The sequence below is a fragment of the Lycium ferocissimum genome, chromosome 6 (genome assembly GCF_029784015.1).
Source record: "Lycium ferocissimum isolate CSIRO_LF1 chromosome 6, AGI_CSIRO_Lferr_CH_V1, whole genome shotgun sequence".
Lineage (NCBI taxonomy): Eukaryota > Viridiplantae > Streptophyta > Magnoliopsida > Solanales > Solanaceae > Lycium > Lycium ferocissimum.
The window spans coordinates 37916868-37931633 of record NC_081347.1 but is presented as its reverse complement, the minus strand read 5'-3'; the positions used below and the strand labels follow the sequence as shown (position 1 = coordinate 37931633).

General features: G+C 35.3%; 1 protein-coding gene across 1 annotated transcript; it reads right to left on the bottom strand.

Annotated features, from left to right (window-relative positions):
• Positions 1-1758: 1758 nt before the first annotated feature.
• On the bottom strand, positions 1759-2822 carry LOC132060769 (uncharacterized). Its single transcript, XM_059453698.1, has one exon. It carries the CDS (start codon positions 2728-2730, stop codon positions 2119-2121), a length of 612 nt encoding a protein of 203 aa, XP_059309681.1. The 5' UTR covers positions 2731-2822; the 3' UTR covers positions 1759-2118.
• Positions 2823-14766: the final 11944 nt, after the last annotated feature.

The following is a 14766-nucleotide window of genomic DNA, read 5'->3' as shown; positions in this document are numbered from 1 at the left end:
ATCCTTTTTTACATCTTATGTTTATATTTATCTGCTAAGTTTTAAATTCAACCTATAAATGTTTTAGTTGTTGTATTGCAAGTTCAATCCGTACACAGAGACTACGAAAATAATTGTTGAAGCCATTAAAGATCTTTATGATGGACCATACCTGACTTGGGGCGAGATTGTAAAGCTGCTCAAGCAACAAATCTTCAATGAATTTAATGTGTATATAAATTTATTATTATTTTAATTCAAACACTATACTTATCATGATTGATTCCTAATTAAGAAACTCGTTTAATTTTCATTGCGCAAAAAAGTGTGCATGGCCTCCCCAATATGATAAAAATGTATGCGCTAACTTTGAGAAGAGACCCAGACATAAACTATCCGACTTGTTTCTAGCTGGTCGGAATAAAAACAGGAGGCTCAGGTGGGTTCTACCTAATTTATGGGGAAAACTATGCAGATACTAGTAGGAGAATGCGAGGATTAAGCAGAGGAGCTAGATTAGAAAGAAGGCCAGAACATGTGAAAAGGGTGGCTCCCTGCACATTAATGGGGTTGTCAATCAAGGGACTGTGAGAAGGAGACTTATATTTTTTCTTAAGTCCTACATAATTTTTTTTTAATTAACCTTATTGGACTAAAACTTGATTAATTACTCAATTTATTTCGTTTGCAGGAAAATTACTTGGGAGGCCAGTAACTCAAAATGAGTTATTCGAGGCCACTCACACGAGAAAGACGAAAAATCCCACATATCCAGATACATGGGTTAAGCCACGAACCGAGGATACCTACGTCAGCCCCTACAATAGCTTAAAGTACTAACTACTGTCTTTTTCTTAATTTTATTCTAATTTTATCTTTTAAATTTAGGGTCAATATCAAAATTTCTTGGAGGAGTTCTGCCATACTCAGTTAACCAGCGAGCAGGGCATGCCAATTACGAACGACTCATGGACCATGTTTGGTTGAATACTGTTGGTGGCCCAATAAATAGGAGAGCTTATGACCTCTCTTTATGAGCATATCATCACTGCTTGCAGTCTAGATTGCAAGGTATAGGAACTTCCTCAGAGGTTGAGTCAATGGATAGGTCGACGTTTATGGCTATGAAGCAGAAGATCGCTGAGCTATCTAGCCAATTTCAAGCGATAGAGGCCAGAGACAAGCGTAGGGATGATCAGTATGCGGGCTTAAGACTCAGTTAGACGCACTACTTGCTACAGGGGCGTTTCCGATTCCTCGGTGACCTGGTGATTCCCAGCCTCGACCTCCACCACATCGTCCTGTTTATGACCGTCTTATCCCAGTATTGTGGATAAGCCTACCAGTAGTGATGAAGAGGATTGGGTGGACGGGGTAGATCACTTGACAAACACACCTTGACTGTACTTAGACTAATAGACTAACTTTTTAGACACTTGTGCTCTAATACCAAATTACGCTATAACAATGGAGGAAGAACTCAAGCTTTAATTTGAGCTGCAATGGAGGATTCTATAGAGAGATCTGGTATTGTCACTTGGGAAAATGAAAAAAATTGTATTATCAGTGGAAGGAGCTATATACACACAAACGTATGACTGAAGCTTAACTAACCACTATCCGATTAATTACAGCCAAGTGTCAGCTAAGCAAAACTAACTAATCAGAACTAACCATTAGCTAACTAACTACAACTACTCATATATACCTAAATATCTCAATAGATAAGGATACTGATTTGAAAATTTGTTGGCAATGTTTCACATTACGAAAGAAAAATCAATGCTAAAATTCATGTACTGCCAGCTTGGTAACTGAAGGAGAAAATCGCTTAATTTATACAATGCATGTGGAAAAATAAAATTATAGCACTAAAAAAGATTTGAATCTTTTGGCAACTAAATTTCTAATCAGATTACTCATTACTCCATATTATAAGCCATCTAGTCTAGTCTAGCATCTAATAATGGTACAATGTACCCAACCGGCGATTGGAGCTGAATTATACAGGTGAATCTTCTATTGCTTAGTCAAATTGACTCTCAAAAAATGAAAAGTATCACATAAATTAGGATGAATGAAGTACTCGAAAAGGTAGCGAGTCCTCGTCAAAGGTTGACAAGTTTGTTATTTTTATTTTTAGACAAGTGAAATGCAACCATTAACGGAGGCCTTGACGACTGATTGTGTATGGTAGGTGGCACCACCACTGCAACTTAATGCCTTGATCAGTGGCCACATCCCCTTCCCTTTGCCGGTAGAAGAAGAAGCAACCTTACGGCTCTGTCGGTTTTTAAGGTCCTTCAATTCCAACTCAGTTGGAAATCCCGCTTTTCCAAACAAGAATATGTACCATCTCCAACTCTTTCTACTTGACAACGAAATCAATGATCTCGAACGTTTATCGGGCATCTTCGCCTTGTTTTGATCATCATTTGGCGACATGGGATTGCTGTAACGAATGAGTTTGCCGCAGAAGAGGATGTTTTCAGGAGGACCTGCATTATTCTTGTTACTATTGAACTCAAATATGTCTTCATCTGGAGAGTGTGATGATGACGACGTAGAGCTTGATGAAGTACTGCTCTTCGAGTCATAATACTTTTCCCACTCTTCAGAATCAATATCATTAATGGAAAGATCAGATAGCGAAAGACTATCTTCTTCTTCTTCTTCTTCAATCCATAAACCCTTCTTTCTTGATTCAATTCCAATGGTTTCTGTCCTTTGTTCGTGGTAACACTGCCTCATGCTAACAAGCTAAGTATATAAAAGTGGTGTATTTGATCTCTAGAAAAATGGTATGAGAGATATAGGAGAGAGTTTAAACCTTGAATTGAGTTGTAACAAGCAACCAAATGCTTATATATAAGAATAGACTTGTATGTCATAGTGGTTAATCTTTCAAACATCCTGAGAAGATATTTGGCTTCTAGAGAGCCATTAATGGACAAAAGAGTGGTTTGACTTGGAAAATACTGACACTTGTTCAAGACTCATCTTCTAGAATGGCAGGCGAAAAAAAGTAAACAATTAGGCGCGAGAGACAATTTTAGCCCTCTTCTAGTAGTCTTCTAGACAACAGTAACATAGACAGTCGACAGAGATCCAAAGACAAACGCAGTATGCTTTGGGAGGTAGAAGCACGGTAATTTGTTTGTCCTAATTTTCTTCTCTTTCCTAATTTTACAATTTTGATTTTAACATTCCACGTGATATGTTTAAGACCACAAGATTAAAGGGTATTTTGATACATTATACATTTTTTTTACATTAAGACATAAGATTCAAAAGTCTTATATATTAAATTTCATATCCAGTCAAACTAAGACAATCAAATAACGAAGGGAGCTGCAAATCTTATCATGGTACCAAATTGAAATAACAATGAGTTTCTCAAATAATGTTTAAGACGGGTGAAACATCTTAGAATTCATTCAAGAACTTGTATGTAGTAGTAGTACGTATTAGTATGTCAAATCGAATTTTTCACCTCAAATGTTGTGCTTGGATGGTAAGCACTCATCTATCCTTATAATCAAAGGTTTCAGCTTCAAGTCTTAATAATAGAGTTGTCTTTATAGGAAGCATTTTATCTCCAAAATCATGTGAATTCGAACTAATTGGGTCCCTAAGCAGATATAGCATTGTATATGAGAACCCAAAAAATCTAATTTGAATTGAGCTGATGATTATGTACCTCTAGAAGACAGAACCCCCATATCGAAAGTTCAATGTAGCAACTACTGAGGAATTGAGTAAAATATTGAATTGAAGCCTTAAACTGTGAACAAATGACACACATAACTTCCTTGGTTGACACGTCTCGGCTGTCTTTCATGCCTCTCAAGTCTCACTCACTAATGTTTCCAATGAAGGGGTGGAAAGGGGCCCTTTTTTTCTTTCTTTTTTCTACTCCCTCCGTTTCAATTTATATGAACCTATTTGACTGGGCACGACATTTAAGGAAGAGGGAAGACTTTTGAAACTTGTGGTTCAAAATAAGCGCTTGAAAATTTGTGTGTCGTAAATCATTCATAAAGTGAATTTGTTTCCAAATTAGAAAAGAAGTCATTCATTTTGACACGGACTAAAAAGAAAATAGGTTCAAACAAATTGAAACAGAGGGAGTATTTCTTTACTTGACAAAAGACGTTTTAGAATAAAGCTGAGAAAATAGACAAATGTCATGACGTATGATCGGATTTTCAACTACACACCTTTTTTACACGAGGGTCCTATTACCTTCCTAAACTATGGAATATATTGCTCGTCGAGCGCTGATGTGACAGAAAGAAGTGCTGATGTGGCAAAGAGAGTATATCCCACTCTGCCAAGAGAGTCAGAAGACAAAAAATGTTAAGAAAATATTTTTATTTTTTCTTTCTTTCTCTCTCTTTGTCATCACCTCGCTACCACCTCTCCACCACCATTAAAACTGATGACACCACCTCCTCCAACACAACTTATACAGCCAGGATCCACCGCCACCGAAGCCATTCCATCCTCCAAACATCCTCCATGACCACTACCACAGATCTTTTCTCCAGACTAGCTCGTTGGAACCACGACCGTTCAGATTCATTTTTCAAACTTTAGATTTCACATTCTAGGTTTCTTAAGAGATATGTGGAATTTTGAGAGGTTGCGGTCGATGGTGGCGACATCATTTTTGTAAAGGAACTAAGGGAGTGACGGCGGCTGCGAGGGCCGCATAGTCGGGCAGTGTGTTATACCTCATTTTAAACGGGTTAAACTAGGTACAACATATTGGTGATTCCTATTTGCTTATTTTAAGGAGTCGCCACCTAATTAATTAAAGGGTGAATTAGGACACCTATTTTATTAACTAAGGTAAAGCTACCTAAACCTCGTTAATGGTCTGCTTAAATTTCGATTCTAGGTAAGGGTTCTAATTATCCTAAAGGGAAGGGGTTAGGCATCCTCTAGGATCCGTTAACTACGGTTACCGACCAAACTTAGGTTAATTAATTAAAATTACAAATGCAAATGTAATATTTAAATTTTAAGAAAATGATTTGTAAATGTTGCTAAGGTTTTTAAAGAAAATATAATGATGCTATTTAAAATAATATTTATAAATCTTTGCTAAGGCTTCAAGTGGGAATGCAATAATGCTATTTAAAATAGATTTGTAGAAGGCGAATGATTTGCATAAAAGAAAACGATATTTAAAATAAGGCTTATAAATATTGCTAAACTTTAAACAATAATGTTATTTAAAAATAAGATTTGCAAAAATATGATAATTTGCATATAGGCAGAAGAAAATGCAAGTTTATGCAATATTATGACAAATATTTGAAACAACTCAAATGATGAGATATTAATGCGGTTTAGGAGTATTTGAAAATGGTTAATGAGTTTTCTTTATCCTTTCATTATTTCTCACTAACCATACTTAGCTAAACATATGCATGATTGATTCAAATTTGAAGAGTTATTTATAAAATATACTTGAGCTTATATTTGCGTGTTAATGACGTTTTGAGATGTCTAAAATATGATTCCTTTTACTTGAAATATATGGTCGTGTCCTTTCATAAATTCGTTATTCCCAATAAAAACAAACACTAGACATTGAAAATAATCTTAATATATAAAAGAAAAAGAATAAAATCTATGGGGTTAAATTTTAGTCTTCCTTAAACTAACTACCCACTACTAGACTAAACCTACTAATTTCGCTAAGGTTTATCAAATGTTAGTCGGGCAATAAAATTAAATGCATAAAGAATAAGATAGCGGAATGGATAATTTAAATGGGCTCCGCCCATTTTTAAAGAAGCTATCGCAAGGCTCGAGCCCGATTAAAAACTTCTTTCGTTGGCCATTTTTTTCTTTGTTGGGCCATGGCCATGAGTGTTTTATACACCTACGCGGACGGGCTGGACACGGAGAGATAGCGTTGGGCTTTTGGCCCAACATCGAATGTGGAAGAAGAACGAGTCCCTCGGACTCGTATGCGGTGGTCATGCAAAATGAAAGGAAAAGGATTAGAACATAATCGAAAGAATAAGGTCGAACATGCAAAGATAGAATTTCAAAACAGACCAAAGATCATGTATATGCTTCGTATATTTAAGTATATCTCATATATACACACTCATAAGGATGTATAGAAGGTCAATATCGGAAAGCTTTCACCCCCGCCTTCCCGATGTCGCACAAGTTCCAAGGGATTTCATGAATCCCAGGCATGGCTAACACCGGGAGGGTTTAAGCTTGATCCACAATGACCCCACTAACCTCCCTAACATGATACCAATATAGATTCAAAAGAAAGCAAATTCTTACTAGACCTTTTTTACAATATATCAAATTCAAATAAGAACAGAACCTTATGTTAACCTTTAGTAAGCTTATTATCCATTTAACTGAACATTTACACCAAGCTAACCATGTATAAATCAACTAATACAGCAGCACACGAAACTATCACATATCTGCATCACGTGGATCCTTAAAGCATAAATCTCGGCCTAACAGAATATTTCTAATTAAACAGAGAGGAGATCAGGATCAGCCCCTCAAAAGAACAAAACTGAGGCAGGGCCAGCCCCTCCACAAACAAAGAAAACGCGAAGCAGAAGCGGAAGTAGCAACAGAGCTATGGAGGGTAGAATCAGAATCAGACTCAGCCACACGACTAACAAAAAAAAACAACCGAGGCATACCATTAACTTAACATTGTATGAAAGAATATAGCAACCGATCAAAGATAGACTCGGACCTTATTTTGTGGCCGATACTTAAGCATACAGGATCATGCTACAGCTTGATGTATCGCCTATCATTACTAGTTGACACAATTAATCACGCACGAGCCCATATGAACACATAAATACAATTAAAACCGAGATTAACTAGACCAACTGAGACCTAAATAGAGACACTATTAACTACTAAACTGAAAATTAAGCCAAACTAAGGCATGAACATGTAGATACCATTAACCTAAAAAAAAACAGTAGCACGCAGGATACTACTAAAGCGCTAAACTGAACCCAAACCAACTGGAAACAACCAACATATACGAACACACAAACACTTACTAAGCTACTAACCGATATTAAACTAAATACGGGAGAGTTATTTACATACTTAAAATAAACCAGACTAAATTATCATGCATAAACATACTTAACCACATGAATTGACTAACACAGAAACTATCAAACTAAATTAACTTATCTAAACTAACATGTGATATACTTAAACTGCTATAAGCTAAATATCATATGGCTAACCAAAACAAGACATAAAATGAACCAACAGAGCAACTAAAAGGTAGGCACATGCACATAATTAGGGAACTACAGACTAATACATAGAACTGATCAAATGAAGAATAAATAAGCAACTAAAAGGTAGGCACATGCACATAACTAGCACATGATTAACTCAAGTTGATACATAATATAGAACTGAACAGCCGCGGAACTCGATACAGGATTAATCTAAGCTTAAACATGCATAATACAACTACAACAACTACAAACAGGAACTAAAACATAATTAACCAAGCAAATTACATAAGTAATTTGAAACACTCAAACAATTACTAAAAAGTTAACTAATGGAAGGTGTATTACCTTCTTCGGGTGCAGCGAAGTGAGGCCTCGAGTCTCCGATCTACCTCGAAACACTTCGAAAGGCAAATTTGCGTATGCTCGAATTCAAACGAATACCCGATGCAAAACGAAACGAGATTTAGTATTTTAGGGCGATATTCAGAAAATTATCAACTACCTTTTCAAGGGATTTAAGCGAGCTAGAGAACTCTTATTTTAGGGGTTTCAAACTTGATTTTCGGAGGGATTCCTTGGCTAAAAAAGAACCAAGATTGGGAATTCAAGGCGGCTCAAAAACCTCCCTCTTCAACTGACTCAAAACGACTATTTATAGGGATCAACTAGGGTTTTTTGCTGGGTTTTAAAAATTTGGGCGGGATTTAAGGTCAACACCCGTTCAAAATCAAACGTCAAAGATGCCAGATCTTGATCAGAAAAAACGAAGAAGGAGACAATACTCATAAAACCCATTGTACCCGAAAATAAAAAGAGAACTGATAAAGCAAGATTCGCTTCACAAACGGACGAAAAACCATTAAAACGTTCAGAATGCCAGCAGAAAAAGAAGAAGAAAACAAAAACGACCTGATTTAAACGTTGACTCTGGCTGGGGTGGGGTACGAAGCATTAATTTTTTCTTCCTAAATCAGCCATGCAGTGACTGTGGGAGCGAAAGGGGGGCTGTGATTTGCTATTTTCGTCGAAGGGGAGACGCGGTGAGGGGAGAGGAAGGGAAGAGAGAGAACGGACGAAGAGAAGAGAGAAGGGAGAGAAAGGGAAGCGGCACTGAAGGGAAAAGGATAGAACCCTAGTGGTTCATTTGAAAAAGAAAGCGGGTCGGGTCAGACGGGTAATGGGCGCGGATTGGGTCTATTTTACACGGGCTGGTTGATTTGGGTATTAAAGTAGTGGGCTGATTTTTTATGAATTGGCCCAAAAGAGTATAAGTTGATTTGGGTGGATGGGCTAAAATATATTTTCTTCTTGTGCTATTTTGGGCTTCTAAATTTGCATAAATGACCTCCGTGTGCCAACGTACAAAAGTATGTGTTTATTAGTGCCCAGATAAAAAATAAAATTATATTAACTCGTAATAGCCGTGTAATAATATTTTAAAAGTCAACGCTATTATTTGATTTTGCGAAAACAAGTGCGATGCGTGTGCATAATGTGGTAAAAATGCTGAAATGATTAAAATGCAAATTATGATAATGCCGGTAATAAAATAATAATAATAATAATAATAATAATAATAATAATAATAATAATAATAATAATAATGATGATGATAATAGTGGTAGTAGTAACGATAATAAAATAAAAGATAATAACAGTAGTGACTACACAGGATAACAAAACGCCAGTATTAATAAAAGTTAATAATTATGGTAAAAATATAAATAATTATTTCTTAAATGGCTGAAAATACTAGAAATGTGAATAAGTATTTTGGGGAAGACGGGACAAAATCGGGTGTCAACACAGTGACCATGAAGTCAGGGAGGGCCATTGCATATTTTTTCAAATTACAATTAGAGATATCAATATATATAAGGATTCTTATTTCATAGAAAATCCGGCGACCTCCACCATCTTCCTCTTCAACTCCGGCGATTCTTTATTTTATTTTTTTCTAATTTAAGCTAGTGCAAAGTTTTCTTCTTTCCGGATAAGAATTTCATACTAATCTTTGATTTTTAATGAAACAATATTTTGTCGCTTTCTATTGATTTTTTGGTAGTTTTTGAATGATGAGTTTCTATTTTTTTCTTCCATTTGGAGCTTTGAAATTGTTTTAATGGTGGAAAAATGGTGGAAGGTGGTGGAGAGAAGAAGAATGAGGGAAAAAGTAATTAACAAAAAATTAAATAGAAAATACACGTGTTAGATGTGGATTGACGCGTGTATTTCACCGCATATTTCAGATCTGAGTGTAGCATTTTATGGAGTAAATAATTCCACTTTAAAATTATTCAGGGAATAATAGGAGCCCCCCCCCCCCCCCCCCCCCCCACCCTCCAACAAAGATAAAGTGTGTAGTTGAAAATCCGCTCATAGAGGGGGCATTTGGCATCTGCGATACTTTTGAATCCTAAATCAAGTAAGACATGCATCTGATTTCAGATTTCACTGTGCACAAATAATTAAAATTCAACTTTATTTCTTTTAGAGTCATTTCTTTCTGTTTATTTATCTATTTATTTGTTTGGATTAGCTTTATATGTTATGGCTTTTCCTTCTATATATATATACTGGTTATCATAGGCCTGGGCTTACTCAAGATATAAAAGTAGTCATTTTTCAATTAGAAAAGTATAATTTATTACATATTTTCTCACAACATAATTAACAATTCAGTGGCACGTTAAATATGTATTGTTGATAAGTCTTCATTTTTATTAATGTTCTTTAGTCAGCTAATTAGATAATTTTTAAACAAAAAATCAATTGAGGAAGGAAGTTTAGCAGAAAAATCATCAAATGTCAAAGAGACACAAGCGACTCAACATTATGTAAAGTAATACAATTTAAATTATGTAAACTAATACAATTCGGTGAAAATCATAAATTGAAAAATATTGACATTTTTATGAATTTGTGAGAATATAAATTTTGTATTTATAGATAGAAATAATTTTTTTTTGTATTATTAAGTTTTAATTTCACTCATAATATTTCATGTAACAAGAGTTTATGCTAGCTAAATGTGCTGATTTAAGCTTAGTTTAAGACGAAATTAAAATTAAATTCATTAAATGAATATCAAGAATCAATTTAGTTCTTCATATATAGTTATGCTTAAAACTATTTCTTCGAAGTTAATATTACAATTTATTGTACTTTTTGTATTTTTAATATCTATATTTAAATTAAAATATCAAGTTCATCAAATTCAATTTAGCTTCATAGTTTAGTCAAATACTCTGGCGAAAATAGAAAGTCTCACATGAACTAAAACCGGGGCAAGTGTAATTAGTAAGATCTAATAGATGCTCCGGTTGAAAACGTTAATATGGCTCCATAATTGCCTAAATTTTACTACATAATATGTATGATAACAAATAATGTAAAGGGTAATTTAATAATCCTTTCTGTCCATATTATACGGTGTTTTTAGCTTTTGCTAGAAAGTAAGAAGTGTTTTTACTAAATTACCTTAGTTAAATAGTACCAACTTAATATGATTTTTTGGTTATGTAAAAAATACTTCTCTAATAAAAGGAAATTTAGTAAAAAAAAAAAAAACTATTAATACCTTCTCAATTTATATAAAAATTTATTTGAATTAAATATAAAAGCTAAAATATCATATAATATGAACCGAAGGAAGTAAAGAGCAAGAAAAACTTCACAAAAGTTATTACAATTCAATATATACCAATTACATAAGCCCACATAAAAATTTACTTAAGATAAAGAATGAGTCCAAAAAATAAGATTGGGCAAAAGACAAAACAAAGCCACATGTAGCAACACTATAGGATTAAAAATTTGCTGAGGACTACAAAAGCACCTCATTCCCTCTTATATATAGTGGTAATATAATTGTTTAAGTGGCTGAAACTTAAAATGTAAGATTATACTAAACCTGTTAAATGGACGGTCAGCCCACGTCCAGCCCAATTGTGCTGGGGTGGGGAGCTTGGCCGAACAAGGTATTGAGTGCGATAGACCAGCCCAGGTTTCAGCCCACTAGGGGACCGACCGGATTAGTTGTTTTTTAAAAAAAAAATATTTTCTTGTAATATTTCAAATCTAATTCAAAAATTTAACTCATAAGTCAAATAAACAAAAAAGTAAACTAGCACTAGAAAATAAAGCTAGTTGTGAATAGTTGAAACTGTCACGACCCAAACTGATGGGCCGTAACAAGTGCCCGACCACTACTGGCCAAGTACTCCTATGCTTGGATTTACTGCTCACTGACTATCCTGGGCCCATACACAATCTGTAACTGAGCTGTACTATCTCCCGAACAATCAACATACGAGACACTGCACCGGGAACTCACGGCCAACAAATACAAATAAATGTAAACACTGAGAGTAACAGCGCGAGCCGATTTGGCCACCACATATATACTGTACAACAAAATAAATGCCGACGAGGCTGCATAACATCACGACTACATATCACTGTCTACAGACCTCTACGGAGTACAAACTGTAGAAAGGACAGGACAAGGCCCTGCCGTACCCATATATGTACGTAACCAAATAGCATACCAAAAGGGCTGTAGCTCCGGATCAATGGAGCGTACTGACTGCTGCTGAGGGGAGGTCCTACTGCGATGGATCGTCCGACTGGCTACCTGATCCTGCTGGCATGAACGCAGCGTCTACAGGAAGGGACGTCAGTACGAGTAATGTACCGAGTATGTAAGCTATGAATAATAACATAGTAAGGGTTGTAAAGTATGAACAATAACAGAATGGAAATATAGAGTATATCGTATGATAAAAGAGTAACCTGTACATATGAGTGCCTCTTAGGGCGGATGCCATGCATGCTTAGTTTTCTTTGAAAAACATTTTTTGTTTATGTATAGATAAAATAGAACATATCATGTTGCCGAGGCGTCGGCTCTGATCCATTTAACCACATATGTCCCGCGTCCGGGATGATATCATGTCATATTATACCAATTGATCAGGTGGCCATGCGTCTAAAGCGCCTCGCCTTTTTTCCCATATTCCCCATATACATATACATATATCATATTCATGTGCCATATTCATATATCATATAAGCAACATGCAGGAGAGCCCAAAGAAAGTTATGTCTCTATCGGAGTGACGTAAGGTCGGTAATCTCCGATTACATTATGGAATAATCATGGTCATCATGTCTCACCTTGAAGGAACAATTATTATAAGGTGAGACTATCAATGAAGAATAACATCAAAAGAAAACATAGAATAAGATCATAAATCTCATAAGGCGTCAATTCATATACTTTGAAGTCTTTAGAAAATAGAGTCATTATCAAGGAATAAAATTAAGGATCAAGAAATAGCTCAATATTCTCATATTCATATTGAATCCACAACTTGAGACTTTCAAACATGAAACCGTTCTCATCATAATCATCATAGACATATTCTCATCTTTGACATCATCGTTGTCACTACAAAAACATGTCCGTCATAGTAGTCACAAAAGCTTACAAAATCCTAAACCTTTGTTTTGGAAAAATACAGACATTTTGGAAAACATTTACGGGTTATCAGGAAGGGAATCGTGCCTTGGAATCATAGACTTAAGGAAAGGAGTCATGCCTTGAATCATGAACTTCTAACGTTTAGAAACAAGGAGGTTATGGAAACATTTATGGAATCAAACATAGGAATCATGCCTTTGAAAGAGAGGGACGAGCCTTAACATACCTGTTCAGCCTCCAATTATCCACACTTATTCGTCCGAATTCGTGAGTCTACATTTAAGAGGATTCACACTATCATTAGACTCATCATAGTATATTTGTACTAAGCTCTCAAGTCAAACTATTTTATATCCTACGTGAAAATCTAAAGCATCTCCCCTGTTTATATGCCTAGCCCGAAATCTCAATTCAACAACCAACAACAACAACAACAATACCAACATCAATAACATCATTTCCAACACCAATATGTACCATAAAACAGCCCACACACTGTTTTTCAACTTCCATAACTAACCAACTTACTACACAATTATTTAACGACTTTATCTCCGTAAATAAGCCTTAAATAATGCTAATAAGGAAAGATTCATACCTTTCACCTGCTAGAATTATAATATCTTCGATTATCACCTTGAATCCAGGCCAAGTTTCGCCGCAATACGATATTATAATTGCAGCTATGCGTTGTCCGAACTTAAATTCGGGGATTTCACTTAATTTGTGCTAAAATTCTATAGACGGAAGTTGGAGGATTATTCTAGAGAATTTGGGAAATTTTGAGAAGTGTTGGGCTGAAAAATGAGGGGTAAAACCCCTCTTATAAGATGCCAAATCCGGGTCGGGTCACTGTAGCAGTACTGTAGCATGTCGGTTACTGTAGCACGCGTTTCTATTCTGTTAGCCTAACTTATAATGTCCATAATTCTCAACTCTGATGTCCTCTTGACGAGCAGTTTGTTGCGTTGGAAACTAGACTCGATGAACTTCATTTTAGGCTTTTGTTTCACTTCAAAACACTTCATATTCTAAGAGATATTTGTCCCCCAAAGTTGGACCAAAATTTTCACACAAAACATGACCCATCCTTTCTCCAAAGTCATACTACTCCATTTTTTTCACTCATTTCCTTATAAAACCTTCCGGTATACCTTATATACATCCTTCACTCAATAAATATACTTAATAATGCTTGCTCCTTATATTCCAAAGTGGTTTTACTTAACCCTAACTCAACGTACTTATGTTTCAAATTTGATAAGTGCTCTTCGAAGATACGGGGTGTAACAGAAACTTTAAATAGTCGTAACATCGTCCTTGTTTATTCAATTTATACAATTTTTTTGTCTTATCTCTTGTATTTTCCTTTTGAGATCTTCATGGAAAAAGGCAGCTTGCCCGAGCCAATTTCGAAAGACACAATCATTTTCCTATTCAATTTACAATTCTCCCAAAATTGGTACAAAAATTTAATCTTTTGATATATAAATTTGTATGCAAAAACATAGAGTTCAGTATTAAAATGACTACCGTAACTTGTGTGAGTCAATTTTAGTAATGAAATAAAATATAAAAAGTTTAAAAATAAAATAAGTCTGGCCTGCCTAAATTCCTTAACAGGTAGGAGGCTAGGTTGCGAGTTAGCTGCCTGCGTGATCTACTTTCAAGCTGCTTGCTTCATTACACACCTCTTCAAAAAGCTGCTGTAAGACTTCTCAAGGAGTTGATTGCAAGTTGCTGGCATGAGCTACTTGCTTGATTGCTAGTCTTTTCAGGAAGTTGCTGCAAGACTATTAGGAGTTGTTTACATGAATTACAACTAATCACAAGCAAATTAAAAAAAAAAAAAATTAAACAGACTTCTTTGATCATTGATATGCAAAAAGTTACAATTTGAGTTTGGCATCCCAAACTTTGTACATGATCATTGAGAATGAGACTACTACTTTGTCCTAACCAAAAGAAGGACAAAAATATAAAAAGCAAGTTCAAGAGGGTTCATATGTAATGTTGTGAGGTTTGGTAGGT

Bases quoted from the DNA above. Each gene is read 5' to 3' on its own strand.
- LOC132060769 (XM_059453698.1), bottom strand. From the start codon at position 2,730: ATGAGGCAGTGTTACCACGAACAAAGGACAGAAACCATTGGAATTGAA.